Here is a 27125-nt window from a genome sequence, read left to right as displayed (position 1 = left end):
TAAATCATGTTTAATTTGGACTTCTCTGTGCATGCTCTTTGAGGTGGTGACCATAGACCTGCATTATATGACTGACAGACAAGAACGGTTTGACCTAAAAATATCAAAATTGAAATTACTGCGCAAACAAAGACACCTAGACACCTACATCTAGGATGCTCCAATAATTGTATTAAATAACTAATAAGTTTCCAAGTTTTAATGTCATTTTCAAATATATATATATATATATATATATATATATTAAATTGGGACAATTGGTACATAAATGGTATGGTACATAAAAGTGCAAGAAGTTTTAAGAAACATCATATGTGCAGTATGTGACGTGAACATGTAAACAGGAGTCTCAAACGTTTCAAGATTCTCAGGCAAGATTACAGTGTGAGTGTTGAATGTGTTTGTAATGCTCATTTTCACTCAATGGTTAGACTCTACACTTTGCCCTCAACACAGGCCGAGGCCAAAGTTCACAAAGAGGGGGGAGAGAACGAGAGAGAGAGAGAGAGAGAGAGAGAGAGCGACAGAGTAAGGAGGAGGGGATGAAGGGAAAGCAAGTAGCAAAAAAAATCAGATTTCAAAGCAAAAGGACAACAGGTGTCTAGACTTAAAACAGAAGCAGAAACAGAGGAACACTGGAAAACAAGGAAAAGAAAAGCATAAAGAAAATGAAAACAAGCTCTACTTCTGACGGACGGTCTACAGAACTCAAACCCTGAGAAACAGGTGAACACCGAACGAGTCCGATAACTGCGTGTGTGTACGTCTGTTTGCCCACAAAGCAAATTATAGAAGAACGACGGCTGCTAAAACACCTCGGAACACGAGAGATGGAGGGAGGAGAGGGGAGGAGAGCAGAAGGAAGCGGCCGGCTGTCGGCCTTGCAGGAGCAGCTGGTGTGGTCCCTGCTGGGCTCGGGACTGTCCAAAGAGCTGCTGATCCAGGCCATGGGAGACCTGGAGAGAGAACGGGGCCCGGCCGGCGGAGAGAGAACGGACCGGGCCGACGGAGAGAGCTCTGAGGAGGGAGAGATGGACAATCCTCCTCCCATCTTCCATGATTTGGAGAGACTTCCACCGGAGGAGGCCGCCAGGCAACGGGCTGAAGTCGACCAGCTGTTGCAGTAAGTAACTAAAAAACTTCCAATCAATCCAAACTTCATCCAAAACACACACGCTGAACTATTTAACAAGACCTCAAATGTTGCTCTTCATCAAAATCTACCTTCGTCTTCTCAACTTACTATTTTACTCCTGATTAAACCTCCTCTTTTTCTCTGGCTGATCTCAAGTCTTCTCTCTTCTATTCCTATTCATTGGCTTCCTCTCTCCTCTAATGCACTGCTTCCCAACTGATGGGGTGAATATAAAGGAGGTTCCACCTTTTTTAGTTACTAATTACCCACCCTATTCATTATTCTCTGGCCATTTCTATCTTTTTAATAAATGAGCTACATCGACTGGTTAAAATTAACAGAGTGACATCGCTCTGTGTGTGTGTGTGTTTGTGTACACAAGACTGTGGTGATATTGTAAAGATAGTGCTGTTGTGAAGGGAGGTTTGTTGCTGAACATGTGGCTCTTTGAACAGTGATGAAAATGGATTTGTAATGCTCTTTATTTCAATTGCTTTATGTGTGTGTGATTTGTATAGTTGAAATGCATTGCTGTTGGATATGTTTGTGTGTTTGTGAGGCTTTGTGTGTTTGTATGGCTTTCACAAAGGTTATACTTTTACTGGACTTTGGCCCCGTGTCTCTTTCCTTATCTTACAGTGTAAACATTGCACCATCTCTACCTCTATACTATCCTTCCTCTTCCCCCTCACCCTTCTCTCAAAACATTTTTAAAGCGTTTTGTCTCGAAAAAATGAAAATAAAATGTTCTGAATATTTTGTAGGGTTTTGTACAGGCTACAGTGCAATCGGTGTAATATATACTGTGTACTAATATAAATATATGGTGTGTGTGTGTGTGTAATCAATGTTGAAAAGAGTTGTGCTGCTAAATATTTTTTGGAAACTGATACTTTTTTTACAGGATTCTCTAATGAATAAATATTTTTTATGTTAAATAGAAATATTTTGTAACATAAGTCTTTGCTGCCACTTTTAATAAATTTAATTCACTTAAAATGACCTTAGAATAAAAGTATTAAATTATAGTAAAAAAAACTTTACTGACCCCAAAATTACCTTTGAATAAAAGTATTCAATTATTTAAAAATAATTCATTAAAATGCATATAGAACATTTTGAAAGGCCGTAATTACATAATTCAGATACAAAATATGATTCTTGAGACAAAAAAAAGAAATCCTGAAATTTATAGGCAAAAAATGGCACCATTTCCCTAGACTTTTTTTTTTAAATTAGACTGCATTCTTGTCAATTTCTAAATGTTTACTTTTTTTTTTTTCGGCACCATTTCCCTAGATTTATCCCGAAATAAACCTCATGCTGTTCATGCAATTTCATAAGTCTTTGCTGTTACTTTTAATCAATTTAATTCACTTAAAATGACCTCAGAATAACAGTATTAAATTATTGTAAAAAAACTTTACTGAGCCCCAAATTACCTTAAACAAAATGTATTCAATTATTTTAAAAAATAAATAAATTACTGACTATAATTAAAATAGATATAGAACATTTTGAAAGGCCGTAATTACATAATTAAGATAGAAAAATATGATTCTTGAAACAAACAAAAAAAAAAAAACGAAATCCTGAAATTTATAGACAAAAATGGCACCATTTCCTTCGAATTATCCTGAAATAAACCTCATGCACTTTCATGAGAACTTGTTTGGAGATATTCAGAAAGGCATCTTATAATGTATTAATGTGTTGGTGTGTTAGACAGGATCCCTGGCATGTGGCTAAAATAGTGAAGAGTTACATGCAGCAACACAACCTACCACAGAGAGAGGTGGTGGAGTCTACGGGCCTCAACCAATCCCATCTCTCCCAGCACCTCAACAAGGGCACACCCATGAAGAACCAAAAGCGTGCCGCCCTGTACAGCTGGTACATCAAGAAACAGACAGAGATCAGCCAACGTGAGTATATATGGACATTTCTTAATTCTCTTTTACAAGATTTTGTTTTTGTACACTTTTAGAATGAATTCATCTCACACTGATTAATGCAGAATTCACCAATGCCAGTCGCGGTGTCATGTCAGGAGAGGAATCCGGTGAGGATGTGAGAAAGGGACGGAGGAATCGATTCAAATGGGGTCCTGCCTCCCAGCAAATCCTGTTCCAGGCTTATGAACGACAGAAGAACCCCAGTAAGGAGGAGAGGGAGGGACTGGTGGAGGAGTGCAACAGGTAAATGAACACATGAGTGAACTGGATGTCATAGCCCAAATTGATTTCAACCCTTAAAAATGTTTCATCTATCATTTTTATATATAGATTCAGGTCTTAAGCGACCCGGTTCTATCTATTACGGATGGATCTCTACCTGTCACGATCATTTAAAACTCTCCTGATATTACAGAAGAATAAAATAAAGCATATTTTGTAACCTTTTGGAGCTTGGAAGGGTTCAGTTTGAGCAGATGTTTTATACCATCATCACTGTCCTCGTCAGAGCTCATTTCCCAGTACATTCAGCATCTGGCTCATACTCGCAAGCTATCATTTTCAACATCTTCAAAGTCAATATTTTGATCGCTGACAGCTTCTTCATCAGATCCACCATCAAGTGACAGTGACACTAATATTAGATTGTGTTCAACAAAATCACTGAACCATTTCAACTTTTGCTGATGATGCTTCCTATTCATTTGTTTTCTGCCAGCGGTAACTATGAGTGAAACGTCACTTTATCATTGTGTTCAATTCAGCATCAAAGATTTAATTGTTGTTGTGCAGAAAAAAAACCCAAACTTTTTCTTTTTTCTTATACTGCATTATTACAAACCTCGGGTCGTATGCGACCCTATACAATTTTTTTACAATTTACCTTTACAATTTTTTTCTTGTTATATTGTTTATAATGAATTGATGGAGGAATAATAAGAAGGTTGATATCTAACTTTAAAACATAAATGAGGGGGAGGAGGGTACTGAATAACTTCCCATGTGGCTAAAGACGCAATGTATTAAAGGGTTAAAGGGATACTCCACTTTTTTTGGAAATAGGCTCATTTTACCAGAGTTAAACAGTCGAGTTTTACCGTTTTCGAATCCATTCAGCCGATTTTCTGATATTTAGAAGAATATCAGTAACCAGACAGTTTCTGGTCTCATTGACTTCCATAGTAGAAAAAAAATATATACTATGGAAGTCAATGAGACCAGAAACTGTCTGTTTAATGATATTCTTCTAAATATCAATATCGACTGAATATGTTCGAAAACGGTACAACTCAACTAACTCTGGGGGAGAGCCTATTTCCAAAAAAAAGTGGAGTATCCCTTTAAGGGGATAGTTCACCCAAAATTTTAAATTCTGTCAATTTAAATACTAAATTCAGATTTTTTTACCCTCATGTCATTTTAAAGCCATAATTCTGTTTATATTCTCAAGACAAACAATATTTTAAAGAAATCTGAGAGATTTCTGTTCATCCATTAAAAGTCTATTTACACAAAACTCTTCAAAACGTTCTTAAAGAGATCGCAAATGAAATCCATATGAATCGAGCCGTTTAGGACGTTTTAGTCTTCTGAAGAGATACGGTTGTTTTATATGATAAACAGATTTAATTTAGGCTTTTATTCACATATCAACATAGAGCGCTCAAATTTGGTAAGCAGAAGCTGGATAATACCGCTTGAATGCATGTGTGTGTTTTAGAGCGGAGTGTCTTCAGAGGGGAGTTTCTCCTTCTCAATTGGCTGGCCTGGGCTCTAATTTGGTCACAGAGGTTCGTGTATACAATTGGTTCGCGAATCGGCGTAAAGAGGAGGCCTTTCGCCACAAACTAGCACTGGACGTTCCCTACAGCAGCCAATCAGCTTCCTCCACAGGACAAACATTATCATCTAGTCCTTCACCAGGTACGAAGTCATTTAAGCTCATGCCATATACCATCTGTTGACTGATGCCTGTCATTCGCGCAAAATCAATTATTGAAACATTTTTAGTGTTCAATGGGTTGATTCTGAATGACTTAAAAGAATTCTTTAAATATATTTCTACCAAAATCTGACCTGTTTTACCTAACTTTCTCTTGTGTCCATTCACTGAAGGTCTGAAGTACAGCCAGTCAGTGCTGTGTGAGAGTTTGGGCACAATGAGAAACTCCAGTGGTGAAGACAGGGGTGGTGGCGGTCGTCTCGCCAGTCCAGTTCAGCTAGAACCCAGTCATACACTCCTGGACGCACACCATCTTAAACCAGTGAGAATAAAATACACTTCTTGACACATATCACAATAAATCAGTGAGATTAAAGGAACAGTCTGTGTTCACAATAACGGAATTGAGGAATGCATGCAGAGATGCATGGACCCGTATCCTAAAATGAAGATCATGGGAACTAACTAGTAATGACTCAAGTGTTACTACATGATCTAGTCATGATTTGTCCAACCAAACACTTAAGTAATTTCAAGTGTTTGAGATTTTTGATTAACTTTTAAATAGTATACTTTTAGAAAATTTCTTTAGAAGTATGTAGCACTTGAGTCATTACTAGTTTGTTACCATGATTCTAGTTATTAATGAAAAGCCAATAAAGTGTAGAATCTTCTAATCACTTACAAGATATGCACACACACACACACACACACACACAAACATATATATATATATATATATATATATATATATATACACTCACCTAAAGGATTATTAGGAACACCTGTTCAATTTCTCATTAATGCAATTATCTAATCAACCAATCACATTGCAGTTGCTTCAATGCATTTAGGGGTGTGGTCCTGGTCAAGACAATCTCCTGAACTCCAAACTGAATGTCAGAATGGGAAAGAAAGGTGATTTAAGCAATTTTGAGCGTGGTATGGTTGTTGGTGCCAGATGGGCCGGTCTGAGTATTTCACAATCTGCTCAGTTACTGGGATTTTCACACACAACCATTTCCTCGGGTTTACAAAGAATGGTGTGAAAAGGGAAAAACATCCAGTATGCGGCAGTCCTGTGGGCGAATATATGCCTTGTTGATGCTAGAGGTCAGAGGAGAATGGGCCGACTGATTCAAGCTGATAGAAGAGCAACTTTGACTGAAATAACCACTCGCTACAACCGAGGTATGCAGCAAAGCATTTGTGAAGCCACAACACGCACAACCTTGAGGCGGATGGGCTACAACAGCAGAAGAACCCACCGGGTACCACTCATCTCCACTACAAATAGGAAAATTATTAATATTTTTTTTTTGCTCAGCAAAATTGGACAATTGAAGACTGGAAAAATGTTGCCTGGTCTGATGAGTCTTGATTTCTGTTGAGACATTCAGATGGTAGAGTCAGAATTTGGCGTAAAGAGAATGAGAACATGGATCCATCATGCCTTGTTACCACTGTGCAGACTGGTGGTGGTGGTGTAATGGTGTGGGGGATGTTTTCTTGGCACACTTTAGGCCCCTTAATGCCAATTGCCACAATGAGTTCACTGTACTAAAATGGCCCCCACAGTCACCAGATCTCAACCCAATAGAGTATCTTTGGGATGTGGTGGAACGGGATCTTCGTGCCCTGGATGTGCATCCCACAAATCTCCATCAACTGCAAGATTCTAACAATATGGGCCAACATTTCTAAAGAATGCTTTCAGCTCCTTGTTGAATCAATGCCACGTAGAATTAAGGCAGTTCTGAAGGCGAAAGGGGGTCAAACACAGTATTAGTATGGTGTTCCTAATAATCCTTTAGGTTAGTATGAGCTAGGAGACATACATAAAAACATATTTTTTGGGAGGTAGGTTAAACAATAAAATAACTGTATATGGTATTTGGGTGGCTGATGACTCAATATGCTCCAGTACTCACCATGACTCTAGTGATTCAATGCCAGTCCAGAGGAATGCCGGAAAAATCCAGTAGCACCTCATTGTAGTTCATGAGATCCTGGGGGCGGAGTTGGATCCAGATCTAAGGGGTGGAGATGGGTAGGATTAGGGGTGGGGTTAGGGATCAGGGGGTAGAGATGGGTAGGATTAGGGATCAGGTGGCGGAGATGGGTAGATTAAGGTATATGTAAGGTGGGAGGAGTTGGATCTGGAGGTCAGAGGGTGAAGGTGGGAATGTGTACCCTGGATTTCTTGTTCTCCAGTGAGGAGTGGACCATCTTGGAAAATTGGCCACAGTATAAGGTCCCGACAACTGCATTTAAAAATCAATTTCTTTAAAAATGATTCAGTTGATAAATAGACAGCATAGGCCAATCATTAACAGCTTTTCCAAATCATAAGTCTACTATGCTATAATTGATAATGTAAACAACCTTGTGTATTAATTTACAGTAGCAGTTAAAATGTTAATGTAGTGATAGTCATTTGTCCTGCATTGGTTATTGATTAGTTCTGCATGAATTATGAAACTTTTTCAGTAGTTCTCTGGGAAAAAATAGTAGTTATTGATTAGTTAATAGTGAAGTACAACTTTCATCTGTGTGTTATTACTTACTAATTTGTTATTCAGAGTTTCTTTTTAGTTAATAGTTAGTAGATTGTTAATAATGTTACTCCTTGGTTCTTGTGTAATTATTCATTAACAAAGGAACCGTATTCTAAAGTGTTACAGAAACCTTTTACAGTTCCTCCTAGACACTCTGAAGGGAAAGTGGGATCTTACACTTTTAAAGCTAGCTTGTTATTCCTATCCTCTCCCAAATTACATACCCTACATATAACAGGGCTATGAGGCAAAAATGCCACTAAACTGCTCCAAAAATTCACGTTATGGGTGCAAAAAATGCCCCCTTTCTAGTGTTTTTTTTTTTTTCTTTGCATGTATGACATACAGTATGAGTGCTGTTGTTTTCCCTGCGTGATCGCAAATGTGATATTGATTTTATTTAACAGTTTGAAAAACAATAAGTTATTATTAACGGACTTATTTTATATTTTAGACACATTATTTGTTTATTTTTGCTCTTTCTTCGCCAAATATAATAGTTCCAAACAACTCAATAGGAGAATCGTAGCACATCTTTGAGCAACCCACATGAGATTTTTCACTTTTGGGGTCAACTATTCCTTTAAGCCAGGCAAATGGAAACTGAAGCCTGACAGTCTTGGTTTTTATTCCTCTCTTAGGTATCTGGTTGTGGCTCCTTACCTCCTGTTAGTACTCTCACTTCCTTGCATGGATTATCCGGATCCTCCGCTGCCCCTCCAGGACTGATCATGGCCTCCTTACCAAGTGTAATGAGTCTTGGAGACTCTTCACTTCTCATAGGTATAAGGCATATAGTGATCTACATGAACAGTTTAACAACAAAACACTGCTAATTAATGTTAATACACATATTTTACTGTAGGTTTGACATCCTCTCAACCACAGACAGTCAACATGGGGGGAGGGTTTACTACCCTTCAGCCAATCTCTTTTCAGCAGCAGCTTCAATCCTCACCTCAGCAGCCAATAGCACAGCAGCTCCAGTCACACATTGGCCCAAGCTCCTTCATGGCAACAATGGCACAGTTCCCATGCCACAGTAAGTACACTTAATAAGTGGTTTAAGTAATTAATTAGTGGTGCTTATTATTATGGGGGAACATTTTTTACAAAACCATCTAATGATTTCTTAGAAACCATCCAAAACATCATAGCAACCACATACGCTAAAGCAGTCTATGGACTATAGTGGTGTTTTTTGAAAGAAGTTCCCTTCAGCAAGGATACATTTTATTTGATCAAAACTACAGTAATAGCAACAATACTAGTGATATTGTAAAATATTACTAATTTAAAAGAAGTGTTTTCTATGTTAATATATTTTAGAATGTATTTTATTCCTGTAATTGTAAAGTTGAATTTTTAGCACCATTCCTCCAGCCTTCAATGTCACATGATCCTTCAGAAATCATTCTAATATGCTGATTTGCTGCTCAACACACATATTTTTTACAATTATCAACGTTGAAAACATTTGTGATGCTAATATTTTTTTTTTGTGTGTAAACCATGATACAGTACCATTCTGGGTAGAGAAATAAAAAAAGAAAAACAAGGGAACACATATTCAGGAAGGATTCAATAAATTGATCAAAAGTGAAAGTAAAGACATAATATTTCAAAATATTTTTTTTCTTGTTAATTTGTTTTACTTTCTATTCATTAAAGAATGCTGAAAACAAAATGGGTCAGTTTCCACAAAATATTACTAATAATAAGAACCATTAAAAAAAGTAATTAAGCAACAATAACAAAATAGCTGAGCAGCAAATCAGCATTTCAGAAAGATTTCTGAAGGATCATGTGACACGTGATTTCAGTTTTGCTGCCAGATTCCATTTTAAAATATTAAAAATAATTTTAAAAAGTAAAATTACTGTTTTTGATCAAATAAATGCAGCTTTTGTGAACATAAGAGACTTAATTTAAACAAGCACACACAAAAAAAGTCATTATTTTTTTCCAAATTTGACCGGAAGTGTAGCAACATACTTGTAATCAGAAGACTCTAGCTACTACACAACAATCACATGGTGCCGTTGAGTTTTGAATGGAAGAGAAACATGTAAAGACCTAGTTTGCCTTAACCCAAATTCTGCTTTAATATTGTGCGTTTCAGTGTATAGCAAAGCAGACCTGAGCTCTTACCCCTCCTCCAGTCTCCTGTCCCAGGCTATGGTCATCGCAGACAGCAACAGCATTGGGACACTGACTAACCTCACAGCTGTTCGACAGGCAAGAACCAAACATCACAATCTCACCACACTGACCATGTTTACATGCACATCATTTTTAGATTAAGATTCATAAACTGGGCTTTTCATGTATATTAATACATGTGGACATGACATTGATACATTAATATACCCATAATTCTCTTTTGGAGATACACTAGAGTTCAAATGTTTAAGGTCAGTTAGATATTCTGCAAGAGTGAACTAAATTGGTCAAAAGTGACAATAAAGACATTCATAATGTTACAAAGGCATTCATTTTCAAATAAATGCTGTTCCTTTGAGTTTTCTATGCATAAAAGAATGCTGATTTTTTTTTATTTATTTTTTTAATGAGAGGTTTTTGTGTGAAAGTCCAGGTAACCAAAACTTTGAAGATGCAAAAAGTGACCTTTTAAAATCACTGCATTTAGTTCCCAGACTTATTTTTGATCTGATATAAATTAATATTTTTTTTTAACACACAATCTTTCACATAAGGTATCTACATAACATAACACTGTCTTAGAATTTCTAGAAACTGCTCTTGTAACTCAGGTTATCACATTTACATTATGCTTTTATAATCTGATTTTTTTTGTGCGTGTAAAAACGGCCAAGAGATAAAAACGAGGAATGGAATTTATTTTATGGATTTAAATCTATTCAAAGACAACATTCATCACCATTAATTGATTCAAATCAAAAACAAAAATGTGTTATAGACATTCAAAACAGCTTTTACATTTAATTTTAAAGCAAAGCTATTGTGAATCTATCTACAGCGATTCTTTCAAATGACAAAATCTTTTTCCTCCTGATCAGATTCTCACCTCAGATCCTGAAGGTCACACAGACACTCCCATTGAAGAAGAGTCTTTACATCTGCAATCCACTTCACCAGAACCAGGTACAAACCCTGTTACGGTAGCCAAATTCAGATCTTACTACTATGAAACCATTGCATTACCAATCTATGGCTCTCCTTTAAAGGGATACTCCACTTTTTTTTGGAAATAGGCTCATTTTACAACTCCCTCAGAATTAAACAGTTGAGTTTTTCCATTTTCGAATCCATTCAGCCGATTTCCTGATATTTAGAAGAATATCAATAACCAGACAGTTTCTGGTCCCATTGACTTCCATAGTAGGAAAAAATATACTATTATATTATAGTGCATATAACTGGTTATATATGGTACTGGTATTCTTCTAAATATCAGAAAATCGGCTGAATGAATTCGAAAACGGTAAAACCCAACTGTGTAACTCTGGGGGAGTTGTAAAATTAGCCTATTTCCAAAAAAAGTCCCTTTAATTAAAGATGAAGAATGTCATTTCTGCAACATAGTGACACCTACTCAGACAGCAACAGTGTCGGCCCAGATCCGGCCCAGACCTGGTAAGTGTGGAATCCACGTGGACCACAGGTGGGATGATCTGGGCCGTCACTATGTTGCTGTCTGGTAAAGTAGGCTACTAACAATAAAAACTCCAATATATTAGGAAAACTTAGCTATGTTCCTATGCGTCAAGTAAGCAGTTGAGTAAGCCAACACCGTCTAGAGCCAACGCGAGCGTCTCACTTATAAGCAGCCAAAGTACCCGGAGCATTTTTTGAAGTGACACGCCACAAACATTTGAAGCCGTTTGACATCTCAATGCCCCGTTCACTTTGGCGAGTTCATGACCCGTTTAATCTTTGGCAGTCTAAATGCAGCGAATTTGGGCTTGCACTTCTGGAAACAAAGCTGAATTTCCATCAGCGCATGCACGTCAGTCATGGACCCGCACCGGCAAATACCCTTTGGCTCCACCTGCTTTAAGTAGCCACACCCCGAGCTGTAAAGAGACTGACACCAGGTTCACACATACTCCGTTTGCAGTGTGTATTTTCCCACGAAACGGGCCCAAGCATTCACACTGCACAGTGGTGCAGTGCAGAGATAGTTTGCATCTAGTCACACAATTCATGGGCAAAATGAACACAAGTCGACATGAAAATAAAGCAATTTTACCATAAATGCAAATAATTTAAGTATACCATTTTTTTCACAGTAAAGAAAAGCAAAGCTAGAAAAGCCACGAAATAAGAATTTTAAAAAACGCAACTTGTCACAATTCTGACAATTCAGATATAGTCATAATTGCGTAACATAAACTCACAATTACGAGAAATAAAGTCAGTAAACTGCATGTTATAGCAGAGTTTCTCGCAATTCTGGTAATATTTCTTTCATTTTAGATATAAACTTGCAATTGCGGGGGAAAAAAAGACACAATTACCATCTATTATTCTGTAGCAGAAACCAGCTTCCTTAGACTTACCAGGAGTTGCAAAAATAAAATGACATCTAAAGTACTTTTTCTAATGTGAGATGCACTAGAACGCACCATGCAATTATGTGACATGCTGGTGGTCAGAGAACTACACTCGGAACAAGAAAGCTACAATGGATGACGATCGTCTAAACAGTGAGGTGGAAAAACACGTGTTGTATGACCAGCAGGACTTATCAAATAAAGTTTTAAACACGAAAGAAAAAGGCATGGGAGACAATTTCTTCGGCAGTTGGTGTGGATGGTAAGTTAGTTTAAACTATTTGTGACTACTAACATTTTACGCAAGTAGTATCGTGTTTAAATGTTTAGCCACTTGCTTGAGCATTCTTAATATACTGTAGGCCTATAATTCTATATAGAAACAATGAATCGAATATTGCGTTGCTTATATTTATTCCGTCTAAAGCCGCGGATAAGCACGTGCACCGCATACGTACTAAAATATATACTGCAAACGGAGTGTGTGTGAACAGGATGTTCAGTAGGCTTAATGTTTACACTTTTGGGAGAGATACACCCATTAATGGCATACTAATAGTAGTCAATGTACATAAATTGTATTAAGAGAATGTAACATTAATCAATCTCACTCACTTCACCTTTAAATTTCCAGTGTCTTCAGATAGTTTGGAGCTCTACTCTCAGACCCAGACAAGTGAAACCCATCCTACACACCTGCTTTCGTCTTCACCAGGGGACATCGACCCTTACATCCCTACACAGATGGTCTCTACTGCACAATAGCTGCAGCTACTGATGACAATACCACTTCCAAAAGCTGCTGAGAGCAAACAGACAACAATGAAAAACTAAAACATATACACATCTGTCCTGCTATATTGCTATCTGCTGCTTACCCATGCTAATGATGATGTTTCTTCATAAATCCTTAAATTATGCTCAATAAAAGGACAGTCAAGTTTTCATTTCACAACTATAATTAGTTTCAGGATTCAAATGTGTGACTAATAAAAAATGCATGTACAATAAAATGTAACTGTTCTAGATTTCGATTTGCTAGACTAGACTTTAGAAAAATATTTTGTAGTAAAATTGCAACTTTACTTTATTGATGATTTTTTGGGAGGGATTTATAGCATGAAAATGCTAAACTGGCAAGCAACGGGTTCTTCTAACTTCGCAGGAACTGTTCATCCTCAATGAACATATAACTACATACAAACACCTAGAACAGCATAAACAGAATAATAAAAAGTCTTTCATTCATCATCGGCCTTTGATGAATCCAACTTTTTTCGTTTCTTTTTCTTTTTTTTCTTTGTCAAATTCTCTACCACAGTTGTTTGCGCTTCTGTTCCTTTTCCGTTCGACTGTTTTTCTGATACATGAATACTTTTCTCCTCACTTCCCTCAGTGCATGTTTTTCTTTTCTTCTTTTTCTTTGTCTTCTTTGCGACTGTGTCGTCCTCCCCAGACTGCACGTTTGTCGTACTTTTCCCCTCTGTCTTCTCTGTGAGGGTTTGGGCTAAAGGGCCGAGGATGTCTGACACAGACACAGCAGCTTCTCTGAGCCTCATCTCCATCTCACTGTCACTGTCACTGTAGAAATAAAGGAACAAGATAGTTTTTACATAACATAGATTGCCATTAATGCCAAATTTATTATAAACTTACTAGCTGTTTAATTATTAAAGACAGACAGAGAGATAGAAAGACAGAAAGGGCACATTGAAATGGCAAAGAAAACATATTTTTCTATTATGTGCATTGTGACATTTATGACAATTAAGCATATTCTCCCTCATTTACTGTGATAATATTGTTGGACAATGACTTGTCTTGAAGTGTAAGATCGATCAAACAAAAAAATGTAATTGTCACCAATTACTCGACCTCATATCATTCAAAACCCATTTGACTTTCTTTCATCTTGGAAACACAAATGAAGATATTTTAATGAAATTGAGAGATTTCTGTCCCTTGAAAATCTATTATCAAAATGAGATCATAAAATAATGACATTTAAAATACATTTTGTCTGCTTGATTCATCTGGATTAATTAAAAATGTTAAAGTGAATAGATTTACAATGGTAGGACAGAAATATCTCAGATTTCATTAAAAATATCTTCATCTGTGTTTCCAATAGGGATGCACCGATAACTCTATCTTTGAAAGCCGAGAACCTATATATTGGCCTATAAATCCAAATTATTATTTTTTTTGAGAACCTGATTACAAAAACAAAAGGCTCACCATTAAAAGCCATGTCCCAAGCACTTCATATATACATATATCAGACATAGTTTGAAAAAGTGTGTAAGAGCCCTTAACTTTAAAAAATAATTTTACACTCCTGATCAAGTCTCTTATTTTCTTATTAAAAAAAAAAAAAAAAATCTATAGCCTTACAAAGAAATAAAATAATACCTAAAAAATGCAAAAAAATCATTGGATAATAAGTATAAAGAACCAAAATGCATATGCCATGGGGAAATAAAATGCACTCCACACAGACAAAAAAATTAATGAATTTAACTAAACCATGTTGTTAATGAAAATAGAACAAGAAAAAATAATTGCTAGGTATTATTAATAATGCATCAATGTTTTTTGAAAATAAAAAAATAAATAACAGCAATTAAATAACAGTACTGGTGCCCATAAATTAATATGCATAAACTGAAACACTTTGTTAGCGGGAAAATTAAATTAAGGTTAACCCAAAAATGAAAATTATGTTATAATTTACTCGCCCTTATATTGTTCCTGTATGAGTTTCTTTCTTCTGTTGAACAAAAAAATTGATAAAAAAAAAAGAAAAGTGATATTTTGAAGAATGTTGGTAACCACAGTTGATTGTAGCCATTGACTTCCATAGTATTTTTTTTCCTACTATGAAGGTCAATGGCTACCGAGTCCGACATTCACAGGTTTGGAACAACTTGAGGGCGAGTAAAAGACCAAATTTTCATTTTTAGGTGAACTATCCAGGTGCTTTTTCCTTTTTTGAAGTGATTTCAATCATGTTTCAAACAATTCAAAACTATAATGGTACACAACACATCTGAAGTGTCTCAGGCCCTGTCCACAGTACTGTGTTTTCGTTTAAAACTGAGAATTAAAACGAATACGAACTCCGTCAACACCAGCGTTTTATCTGCGTATTAGAATTAATTTCCATCCACATTAAAACGACTGAAAACGCGGATCACGTGACGATTCACCAACACTGGGCATGCGCGTGCCAGTGTAAATGGTGGCTGACGAATAATGACTAATACATTATGACTAATACAATAATGACATGAAGGACACGTCATGACTGATCACCCAATCATCAGACTCAGACTCACCTAGAGCTGGGAATTGGTCTCCTTTTAGGAGGTGGAGGTGGCGATTGTTCCATCCATTTACCAGAGGTAGATGTGGAGAACAGACGGAAACCTTTAGAAAACGACATGAAACAGTCAGCTATTTGAAATTCAGATTTGTGGATATGTAAATGTATATATGTAACTTTGTGTTAATGTACATTTACTGTAGTAACTCTTAAGATTTTTTATTCTTTTTCTTGACGCACCTCAAGAAAAACCTGAACTATAAGATCTCTATTGGCAATTGAGGAGTTGGCTTACCTTCTTCATCTCTGTTTTTGGACTGAGGTTCTGAGTCCACTGTTTTAGCAAACACTTCTGAAATGCACCTACAGTTAAGTGTGTTTGTAAAAGAGTGAGGGAGAGAAATTGTACTGATTGACCAGCAGATAAATAAAAGATAATGACACATATACTCATAAGTTGAAAGTGAGAAATAATACTTTTAGTAGTGTCTCACCCGTCTAACATGGCTCCTAATTTTTTTGCCACATGGGATTGAAACTCAGGTGTTGTCCCGAGCTCATTCCCATCATGTTCATGCTTTGAAACATCGACTCTGTGTAACAAAGTTATCCAAACTCATGACAAAATAACCACTGAAATCCAATCTCAAAGCTTTTTAAATGCATACTGACTCACCTACGACTTTTGTTTTCTCCATCTGTGTGGGATAAAGGCAGCACTGCGTTAGTCCTCAGATATACATGTTGACGCTTGATTGATAAGAAGTAACTTCATATCATATTATTAACTACATACAACTCGAAAAAATAAAGACCTCTATTAATAATAAAACACGTTACCTTTTTCATTGATCTTGGTATCCTGTGGTCCAAAGCTCCAGACAGCTTCTTTCAGTCTTGCAGAGTTTTCATCCTCACTGCTGCTGCTTTCAGACATCCTCAAGGTATATCAGTTTTAATGAATAAAACATCAGTTTGTAGCTATGAAACTACGCAGTTGAGACGTCAAGCATTAGTTTAGGCTGGGTGACATGACGCGCAAAAAACGCAGGAACATTAAAGTACACAGTGGTGCAGCATCGGGAGAAATATTTAAACAGTGACACATACAACGTGCAATTCTCCACTTTAACGTCACGCATTCAGAGTAGGGATGTGTCGTTCATGAACGATTCGTCAACTTTCAGTATCCACAGAACACAAGCTTTCGTTTTTCGTTCATTTCCATGTACATTACATTTCACGTGTAGTTGAAACCCAACGCTCAGGTTGCAGCGTCAAGCATGAGGTGCTTTACTGCCCCCTGCTGTAATGGAGCTAAATGCGGTCCTGAAACTGTAGCCTCCGGTTGTGTGTGCATTACCCTGTGGTAATCTATATTATAAAAAAATAAAATATTGCAATTCACTACAGTGGCTCAATCTTAAATTTATGAAGCAACGAGAATACTTTTTGTGTAAGTGCCATTTCAAATTTTCTTCTAGAATGATCATTTTTATCAAGCTTGTGTATTTAAGTTCAGTGATTTCAGTTAAATGGCAATGATGATTACCTATTGTTATTTAAGTGAAATTACTGAACTTAAATGTACAAGTTTGATAAAAATCATCATTCAAGAAGAAAATTTCAAATGGCATTTAGAGGCTTTTGCATCTGAACTCCTGATGCATTGTATTTGATACATTTTAACTTTTTTTTACAAAAAATATAACTTTTGTTTTTTTGTTATAAAAACAAACAAACAAACATGCCTCCAGTGACAAAAAGTAATTAAAAAGTAACTAACGCAATTAGTTAGTTTCATAAGAAGTAACACACGCAGCACTTTTAAAAGTAATGGCTGTTTTAACTGTAATTATTTCCCACAAAATGCTTTGAAATGTCTTTGCAGAAAGATATGTATTAATAAAAACAATTGTCACTGTAAGCAGAGATGATTAATAGTATGGGTCATCATAATCCTCATCGCTATCTTTCTCAGAACTGTCCTCATCATCATAGTCTTCCATGTCTTCATTCTCTTCCCAATCATCTTCCTCCCAATCTTCTTTGTTTTCGTCCTCATCATCTAAACTATCTAACTCATCTTCATCATCCTCCTCTTCTTCATAAGTCTCTGCATCAAAATCTTTCTCACTATTGTCCTCGTTGTCATCACCATCCTCATCATAATCTCCATAATCCTCCTCCTCCTCCTCATCATCATCATCATCATCTTCTTCCTCTCCAAAGTCGTCCTCCTCATCATCATATTCCTCTTCATCCTCATATTCTTTCTTTGTATTATTCTTCTCTAACTTTGAGAGTTTTTCTTTGAGTCCTGAAACCTCTTGCTGTAGTGTGGAGCACATAAGTGCAATTTTTTTAACATGATCTTTTTTTTCTTTTGTTTTAGGTCTGAAGGTTTTTGCAGATCTTTTTAGACGTGTCTGAAGCTTGGCAGCGACTGCCATCTCCTACAAAAAGAAAATACACCAAGCAAATTAAAATGACAATGAAATCAAATTTGACAATTATTTGCAGTATTTATGCGTGTACATTATGTGTTCTCGTAAATTTGAATCAAAATAAATTCCCCTCCCTCTTTCAGCTACATCTATTGTCTTCTCTGATGATGCATTTACTGGAGTGAGGACGGGTACAGTAACCAAACGGTTCAAGGTCCAAAAGACAGTTTCAGTGCAAACTGCAAACCGTTCAAAGGGCTTTAAACAATTCCAGACGATGAATAAGGGTCTTATCAAGCGAAACGATCACTCATAAAAAACAAACAAATTGTAAGCTCAAATGGTCGCCTTGTATTGCTCTGTTCTGTGATGCATGTCCGTGACTCTCCTGTTCGAACTCGTTTATCAAAATGAACGGATCTTTTTTCGTGTCATTTATTCAACAAATGAAATGAACGGGAAAAGATTCGTTCATTTTGATGAATGAGTTTGAACAGGAGAGTCGTTTCTCTTGATAAGACCCTTATTCATCGTCTGGAATCGTTTAAAGCCCTTTGAACAGTTTGCACTGAAACTGTCTTCTGGACCTTGAACCATTTGGTTACCATTAAAGTGCATTATATGGAGAAAAATCCTGGAATATTTTCATCAAAAACCTTAATTTCTTTTCGACTGAAGAAAGAAAGACATGGAGATCTTGGGGGTGATTAAATTATCAACCTTTTTTTTTTTTAAAGTGAACTACTCCTTTAAATAGACGGACCAAACCAATCATTGGAATGAATAACAGGTGAAATTAATTAGGCTAACTCGCACACGAAGGAACTAGGTCAACAAGCATGAAACTATATATATATATATATATATATATATATATTTTTTTTTTTCAAAGATGTACAACTCGAATTGACAGGGGAATATCCAATCTGTCCGCATTATGGTAGACGCAAATGAACGTATTCATATCAAATTTGTTTCCACATAAACAAGGCCTGAAACTGATCTTAGAATATCAGAATCCATGTGCTTTTTTACTGCTGCTTACACGTTCGTGGGTCATTTCTGATCTGTGCCACATGGGAGGAAACAAAATCGGAATTGGGTTGAACCATATAATCTAAATGCAGTCTTGATTTCACTATACACTATCACTATACAGATCACAAATTCCATTTCATGACAACTTTAATGAAGTATACGCATTATAGAATTAAAAATAATAATTTAATTAGGATACCAAACCTTTATATCTGCATGAGGCTGTCTCGTTTTAATGTCTCCAGTCACGTCAACCAGTGTGTGTTTCTCTAGTGCTGGTACCGTGTAATGTTGCCTGACATGAGTCTCACATAGGACCACGCCACAAGTCAAACAAGACTTCACAGATTTCAATTTGCGCCCAGAGCAGAAATCACAGGCCACATCCTCTGGTCCGGCATACGATTGTTGTGGAAGGGCTGGACTGAAGCCTGTCTGCTGCTTGTATTTAACCACTTCAGCCAGATCTGCATTTATGCTCAGCACTGGCCGTGTTTCTGATGCTTTACCACAGTGTGGACAACCATATTCTCCTGCACGATTGTCCCAGAATGCATTAATACAAGCGTTGCAGTAATTGTGTCCACAGGGCATGGACACTGGGTCCTTCAACATCGATTTGCAAACTCGACACATTAAGTCTTGCTCTGTCAGAAATCTGGAAGTCATAAAACTAAATTAATTCTCTAAATGAAACTCTGCTGTCACATTGCTTAAAGTCATAGTTCACAGAATATTTGTATTTCTCTCATCATTTACTCAAACAATGCCATCCCTGATGTATATGACTTTCTTCATCAAATAAACACAAACAAAACTGTTTCCAAAATATAGTTCATATAATTCCATTGAATGTGTGCCACTTGGTTGACGTTATATAAGACCACAGTGAACGACGTCGTTGATCGTTGATGAACATCCTTGTTGATCCTGGATCAACTTTCCAATCAACCAATCAGATTTGAGGGACAAGTTCACAGTTTATGTCAAGTTTAGGCTTAGAACCAGGGTGAAGGGCTTACATATCAGTCATTCACCTTTCATTAGTTTTAGGTTCCCAGAACGTTCCTAGAATTTTCCTTTAAGGTTAAGGGAACGTTCCCGGATCATTTTCCTCACGTTATAAAAATGGAACCTAAAAATAACCTACATGGAACGTTCCTATAATGTTCTTGTTTGGTTCCCAAAAGAATAACCTCATGGGACCATTCGGGAAAGTTAGGGGAATGTTCTGTGTTTGCTAAGGAGTACATTTTGGGACAGGAATGTTGATCCAGGACCATGTCTTACTTGGCAAAATCACGGTGACCGAGCCATATAACCCCAGTGAATGAATCAATGTCTTCTGAAGTGAAACATTAGGTTTCGGTAAGAAAGATACAAATATATTTTTTACTTTATAACTATAAATCATTGCTTCCAGTCTACTGTCATATATGAGCTTTCATGAGAGGAACATTGTGAGACCTGAAGTAAGTGTCTTGTGAAGCTGCAGGAGAGAAGAAGATGTTCTCTTTAAGAAGATCTGTAACATCACTGGGGTCAGAATTCTGTCCGAAAAATTTGTCAATGGCAGGGAAGCGCCATGTCATTATGGAAAATCTCGTCAATGGTGGGGAAAGATTTTAAAATATTATCTTAAACACACATATCTTTAGAATACACTGATCCATCCACTGAGTTCATAAGGATCACAGTCACGAATGGTGTGTGTGGTTTGATTTTGCAAGCGCCAACCGAGCGGCACACACTTGCATCGACTCAAAGAGATCAATTATTTTACTAAAAATCTTTGTTTACTTAAAGAAAGTCATATACATATGGGATGGCATGGAGGTGAGTAAATGATGTGAACTAACTTTTTAATGCTGAGTTTTTAAATGTTATTTATTTGAACAAATAACAAATGAATAACTTCTCACCTTGGATCCAATGGGAAAGTTTCTGCAACTTTGAGGTTGGTTGGTGGATCTATTGACCAAGCTGCTTTTACTCTTTAAGAAAACAGTGTCATTTAGGCTATACTTATTTCTTTTTATTACATTTTATTACGTATTATTACAAATATGGCAAATTTCCTACCTCAAGTCAGATGCAATGCCTTTTGAAACGTTCACTGGGTTGTCACTTAGTGAAATATAACCAGTGACTGGGGAAGTCTCTCGTTCTCTCTTAATCCTGTCATTTTAAGAATAGTGTTGGTGCATGGCATTGTGTTCGATTAGAAATTGCTGTTTTGTCTTATAATACAAATTCATGAGAAAGAATGTAATTATTTTTAAAATTATCATTTTAGATTCTTGTTATTTTAATATTTTGCATATTATTGGAACCATAATGAGTCAAATCTGCTTTCATTTTTGTATTTAAGTAAAAATCACCTTGAATGCAAAGGAAATGTCTCTCCACTTTTAAAGTTGGTTGGTGGATCCATTGAATAGTCAGTCCTCATTGACAGATAACTGGATGTAGGAGAAGCTGCTCTCTTTGACTTTTGTCTATTTGGTGAGAATGTCAAACAGAACTCAGTGTGATATAAACGTTCATTTTTATACATTTTACTAAACTGTAATGTCAATTATAGATTCCTCTATTTCAGCAAATATGGCTTAGCTTTCTTTACACAAAAATGGAAAGGTTTACCTTACGTTTTTTACCTTTTATTTTTGGCATGTTTTTTTGGCAGTTTGTTCGGTCTCTGATCTTTTTCTTTTGGGTTGGCTTGAAATCAACACAGTATGATTTGTAATCAATTCTTTACCATAGATAAATATGAGCTACATCAAAGATTCTTCGTTTCAAAACACATGTGATAAAAACTCAAAAATACAGAATTTTGTGCACCTTTTAAAATCAAGTGGTTCGTTTAGACTCATTGTGATGTCCTTTAAGAGCAGACAAACTTGAGACCTGTGAGTAGCTTAAAGAAAGGCAAGCAAACATGAGATCATCCATTTTTTTATTTGCAGAAATCAAAACTAAGTGGTTTTCACATTAAAAACATGTAAATATGCAGTGAAAATATGTTGGTCATGAAAGAATGGTAACACTTGTAAATGTGTTCATATAAATATGATGCAGCCTACTTACAGAGTAGCCTCTATGAAATTTTCGGTCTTGCAAATCAGTTTCACTTTCAGTAAATCTTCCTTTACTATTCACGTAGGCTGATGCTCAACTTTCCGCCCTCCTCAGTAAACTAACAAACAATGTTTATTATAAGTAGCTTGAGATAGCTTGCTTCTGTAAGCTGGTTTCCCAAATCTCCAGGCCAGCAAGCCGAAAAGTGCCGAACACCCCTCTAAAATCAGCAAACAGACCTGACTTTCCAGGCAAGATCAACAAAAACCTACCAAACCGGGTTGACCAAACTTGTTTATTCATGCTTTCAGCACGTGATCAGTATAAAGACAACGTCACAAATATGCTGTGTATTGGCATAACATACTAATTAAACGTTTTCCTATTAGAAATACACAACACGACGTGTTAGGGGTAAGTAGCCTATAGGCCGATGATGGGGAAAGATCTCTCCCCCCAAAGAACAATGGGGATTTACTTATTGTAACATAGGCTATATAGATACAAGTTAAGCTTTTGCAGGATGACTTTGCATTGGCCGTGTAGGAAAAAATAAACTTTAGCTAAATGTGTTGTCATATAACACAAAATGTCAAATATTAAAGAAAGGCCCCCAACTGGAGAATAAGCCCCCCATTCTATGACTTGTACAAATATCAACTTGTGTAAATTCCTATATTTTAACTTAAGATTACAATGTGCAATAAAATTATATAGCCTACTCGAACAGTATTTTCTTTGGAAGAAGAGTAAATAGATACTATAACTCAGTATTTTACATACCTGCAAAACATTTAGCCTATAAAATAAATGCCTCCTTATTGGGAAACCCTCCCCCTGTTTATAAACACTTTTATTAAATCGTTAGCCATTTCAATACCACTTTTCACAGATATTTTTCATATTGAAAATAGAGGCCTTGAATCTATGCAATGGAGAAAAGGAGAACAAGGAGATCGCAACAGGCGGAACTCGGGTCGATCGCTTCAAAAGTATAGTTTTGTTCACATATTTTTATATTATGCCTTACTCCCTGCCACCGCGGATAAACAGACTGAAGCGTTATTTTGTACACCTCAACCAAACTTTAGTGTGTGGACTGTGGAGATCGGTTTCGTTTGGCACAGGCGAGATGCCTTTTTTAGGCAATGGTCTCATGAGGTGGAGCAAAAAGAAAAGCGCCCATTGGGCATAGCGATAAAAAAAAGAAAAAGAAAAGAACAAGTGAGGCTGTACATTGAATGAGTCAGATAAACAGCTGGCATTTCAACTTTATTGCATATTCAATAAATTAAAATCGCCTGAGACCTGGAACTTCGACTCACGAGCTTGTTTTGGGACCAAAACTGATACAGCGAATTTGCCACGACAATCATGGAAATTCCAATATTTACTGTTGATGCTTTTACCAATGTACCTTTCAAAGGTAATCCTGCTGCAGTATGTCTTATAGAAAATGTAAGTAGCTAATACACTATCACAAGACAGTCTTCTAAATACGTCAACGTACATATTAATAAAATGTAAACGTGTTCTGCCCTTTACAATGTTAATGTTTCTCTGTAATACATTTAGGAGCTGCAAGATGATCTTTACCAAAGCATTGCTGCAGAGATGAATTTATCAGACACTGCTTTCATCACAAAACAGAATTCTACGGATTTTACCTCAGGTATTCTTCTGCTGAGATGCATTTTGAAATAATCAAATAACTCTTATTTACATTCTGGTTTGATACATTTTTAAAGGGGCAAGGTTTGGGTTACGCTGGTTTACCCCCAAAAGCGAGTATCCATTATGTGGACATGCAACACTGGCCTCAGCAGCAGTGCTCTTTTACCTTAAAAGTAAGAAATGCTCATCCTGACATTAATCTTTTACCAAAAACAATGGACTGGTGACCATTCTAAAAGCACAATATCCTCAAACAGAGAATATCAATCCTGTTGTTGTGTTTGAGACGATGAGTGGGGAGCTTATGGTACGCCAGCATGAAGAATCTTTAATAATGGACTTCCCCTTAAACAAACCAACGCCTCAGGTATGACCAAAAGACACTTTGTGGACGCTTTCTTCAGCAAAACCAAAAAGGACTCAATCAAGTGGTTGCTTTTGGTCTGAATTTGGGTGTTTCATTTGCAGGACCAACATGAAATTAAGGACCTTTTGAAGGTAACACTGTCAGTATTTATTTCTTTTTTTTTTTTTTTTTAGAATATTTTAGAATGACACAAGCAGAAACAATTTTTTGTCACCATTTTGCCTTATGTTTTCAGGCTGCTGTTGGAGACTTACCCATTCAGGATGTGTGCTACAGTCCAGCCATAAAAAATCTAATGATTCGTCTAGCTGACACATGCAACAGGTACTGCTAAACATTTCTGAAATTAACAAAGAAAATGAGATTGATAATGGAAATGTATTTGAATGCATTAAACATTAAAACAACAGCTTTGCATAGAAAAAGGAAAAATCTACACTCACCTAAAGGATTATTAGGAACACCTGTTCAATTTCTGATAAATGCAATTATCTAATCAACCAATCACATTGCAGTTGCTTCAATGCATTTAGGGGTGTGGTCCTGGTCAAGACAGTCTCCTGAACTCCAAACTGAATGTCAGAATGGGAAAGAAAGGTGATTTAAGCAATTTTGAGCGTGGCACGGTTGTTGGTGCCAGATGGGCCGGTCTGAGTATTTCACAATCTGCTCAGTTACTGGGATTTTCACACACAACCATTTCTAGGGTTTAAAAGAATGGTGTGAAAAGGGAAAAACATCCAGTATGCGGCAGTTTTGTGGACGAATATGCCTCGTTGATGCTAGAGGTCAGAGGAGAATGGGCCGACGGATTCAAGCTGATAGAAGAGCAACTTTGACTGAAATAACCACTCGCTACAACCGAGGTATGCAGCAAAGCATCAAAGTCTTGATTTCTGTTGAGACATTCAGATAGTAGAGTCAGAATTTGGCGTAAACAGAATGAGAAAATGGATCCATCATGCCTTGTTACCACTGTGCAGGCTGGTGGTGGTGGTGTAATGGTGTGGGGGATGTTTTCTTGGCACACTTTAGGCCCCTTAGTGCCAATTGGGCATGGTTTAAAGGCCATGGGCTATCTGAGCATTGTTTCTGACCATGTCCATCCCCTTAGTGCCATATGGGCATTGTTGAGTGCACTGTACTAAAATGGCCACCACAGTCACCAGATCTCAACCCAATAGACAGAGCATCTTTGGGATGTGGTGGAACGGGAGCTTCGTGCCCACAAATCTCCATCAACTGCAAAATGCTACCTATATGGGCCAACATTTCTAAAGAATGCTTTCAGCTCCTTGTTGAACTAATGCCACGTAGAAGTAAGGCAGTTCTGAGGGTGAACGGGGGTCAAACACAGTATTAGTATGGTGTTCCTAATAATCCCTTAGGATGTGAAGTACGCTTCTCTACAGTGTTGTTAATTCTTTATTGTTGGCAGGTCCGATCTTATGTCTTTGAGGCCAGAGGCAGAGACTCTTGTGAGAAATGAGACCACTGGTAAGATTAAAAGTCTCATTGTTACGTTGAAAGAAACACAGACCTCTCAGTCTGGATATGACTTCTACTCCCGTGTCTTCTCACCCTGGGTTGGCGTCCCTGAAGATCCAGTTACTGGTGAGAAGAACATGAGAAATGTGAACAATGTAAACTCATAAGTATTACTAAGCCAATACAAATCAATGCATCGTACTACAACTTTATTTCTAAAAGGGTCTGCACATACAGTCCTTGCTGGCTATTGGTCTGAGAAGTTGGAGAAAAAGAAAATGATGGGTAATAGCCTTCTTTTCCTTCATGTGATGTCATCACAAATACTGGAATGAAAAAAAGAATATAAGTTAACAAAACAAGTTGCAAAGACATTTATCTCCTCTATATTTGTTTTTTTTAGCTTACCAGTGTTCCAGTCGTGGCGGAGAGGTAAAGCTGGAGATAAGAGATGACGGTCGAGTGGACATCATTGGTCAGGCGCTGATCATTCTTCAAGGAACTCTTAAAATCTAGATGAACTTACACAACCGATTCATTGAATTTGCGGATATTTTAGATGGAAATCATGTGCATTAAATTTCACTTTAGTTTATATTCTTGTGAAGGTGCATTCTAAGTTATGTGCCATTTAATCAAATTTATACAAAAGTTTGTTCTCGATTCTGATTGGCATTTTTAAAAATTTTTGTCTTATATTGTGCCCTTCAAGGAATCTGCTTCCACATCACTGTCTTTCTGCTGTTGATCTGGCTTAGATTTCTGACATAGGATGTTTAAGTGGACACATTACATCAAATATTCTATTTATAACAAAATTATGAGTTGTCATGATGATTTTGGGAATTATTTTCCCAAAATCATGTTTTTTTTCCCCCTCAAAATGGCCACTGCTCCTCCTGTAGTGTTGGAGAGTACACCATATATTAAGTAATTATATTTATGAATTAAAATAAATGAAATGAAAATAAATTGGCAATATATTCTATATACACTATGTAAAAATAGCAGTGTTTTCTTTGTAGTGTGTAAATAGTAGTTAGATGCTATTTGCATCTCAGTATTTTAGTATAGGCCTAACAGTATTGCAAAAATATATTTTTGTGTAAATGATTATATTTATTAAATTAAAGCAGCCCTTTTTTTCCAAATAGCGATAAATACATTGTCATATTCATCTCATAAGCAATGAAAATATTTTGAGATGGGATTTAAAATGATTTGTTGTCCGTTGCTACCACCTTGTGGTAGAATATTGGATATAGTCCAAAATAAAAGTCTCTGATTAAAATAAAGCAAGTTCATGATTTAAAACATCTGCCAACAGGCTTCGAAAAACTTATTTCAAAGAAAAGTTTTAATAACTCATCGACAGATATTTGTTCTTATTTTAAGCATAAATTGGCTTAATTTTGTTACATTTTTCCAAACTTTTGTATCTAAGGTAAATGTATCTTCACCGTTAAAACTAAATGCAAATGTTGCTGCCTTAAATCTTTAAGTTCAATCAACTTGGATGTTTATAGTAATTTAAACTTAAATAACATTAAACTGACTTAAAAGAATTAGTTGAATTT

The 27125-nt window shown here is 36.5% G+C and overlaps 4 protein-coding genes across 8 annotated transcripts; 2 read left to right on the top strand and 2 right to left on the bottom strand.

Annotated features, from left to right (window-relative positions):
* Window positions 1–545: 545 nt before the first annotated feature.
* hnf1a (HNF1 homeobox a) lies at window positions 546–13141 on the top strand. Of its 2 annotated transcripts, none has more exons than XM_039663470.2 (10): window positions 546–1123; window positions 2861–3060; window positions 3153–3333; window positions 4811–5013; window positions 5206–5354; window positions 8232–8373; window positions 8456–8632; window positions 9713–9828; window positions 10632–10716; window positions 12763–13141. In XM_039663470.2, exons 1-10 carry the CDS (start codon window positions 831–833, stop codon window positions 12891–12893), a joined length of 1677 nt encoding a protein of 558 aa, XP_039519404.2. In that variant the 5' UTR covers window positions 546–830; the 3' UTR covers window positions 12894–13141. The 2 variants fall into 2 exon arrangements, with proteins under 2 accessions (XP_039519404.2, XP_039519405.2); XM_039663471.2 differs by having other exon boundaries at window positions 547–1123; window positions 12185–13141.
* On the bottom strand, window positions 10431–16748 carry c14h12orf43 (chromosome 14 C12orf43 homolog). 4 transcript variants are annotated; one of them, XM_089119476.1, is made up of 7 exons: window positions 16564–16748; window positions 16294–16391; window positions 16130–16151; window positions 15948–16046; window positions 15749–15816; window positions 15467–15557; window positions 10431–13709 (listed from the first exon to the last, which is right to left on the bottom strand). In XM_089119476.1, the coding sequence occupies exons 1-7, from the start codon at window positions 16593–16595 to the stop codon at window positions 13370–13372; spliced, it is 750 nt and encodes a 249-aa protein (XP_088975602.1). In that variant the 5' UTR covers window positions 16596–16748; the 3' UTR covers window positions 10431–13369. The 4 variants fall into 4 exon arrangements, with proteins under 4 accessions (XP_088975602.1, XP_088975604.1, XP_039519414.2 ...); XM_089119478.1 differs by having other exon boundaries at window positions 16691–16716; XM_039663480.2 differs by having other exon boundaries at window positions 16130–16203; window positions 16294–16740.
* Window positions 16749–17119: 371 nt separating this feature from the next.
* On the bottom strand, window positions 17120–22322 carry LOC120473568 (uncharacterized). Its single transcript, XM_089119206.1, has 7 exons — window positions 22292–22322; window positions 21596–21659; window positions 21320–21436; window positions 21021–21116; window positions 20861–20932; window positions 19143–19596; window positions 17120–17909 (listed from the first exon to the last, which is right to left on the bottom strand). The coding sequence occupies exons 1-7, from the start codon at window positions 22320–22322 to the stop codon at window positions 17391–17393; spliced, it is 1353 nt and encodes a 450-aa protein (XP_088975332.1). The 3' UTR covers window positions 17120–17390.
* Window positions 22323–23224: 902 nt separating this feature from the next.
* On the top strand, window positions 23225–26244 carry LOC120473570 (phenazine biosynthesis-like domain-containing protein 2). The gene is made up of 9 exons (XM_039663478.2): window positions 23225–23477; window positions 23595–23691; window positions 23768–23866; window positions 23951–24060; window positions 24162–24191; window positions 24296–24384; window positions 25499–25674; window positions 25771–25833; window positions 25952–26244. The coding sequence occupies exons 1-9, from the start codon at window positions 23394–23396 to the stop codon at window positions 26062–26064; spliced, it is 861 nt and encodes a 286-aa protein (XP_039519412.2). The 5' UTR covers window positions 23225–23393; the 3' UTR covers window positions 26065–26244.
* The last annotated feature ends 881 nt before the right edge of the window (window positions 26245–27125 follow it).

The sequence above is a fragment of the Pimephales promelas genome, chromosome 14, assembly GCF_988280905.1.
Source record: "Pimephales promelas chromosome 14, fPimPro1.hap1.1, whole genome shotgun sequence".
Lineage (NCBI taxonomy): Eukaryota > Metazoa > Chordata > Actinopteri > Cypriniformes > Leuciscidae > Pimephales > Pimephales promelas.
Note: the sequence above shows the minus strand (reverse complement) of the source record. Positions and strands in the feature narration are given on the sequence as shown.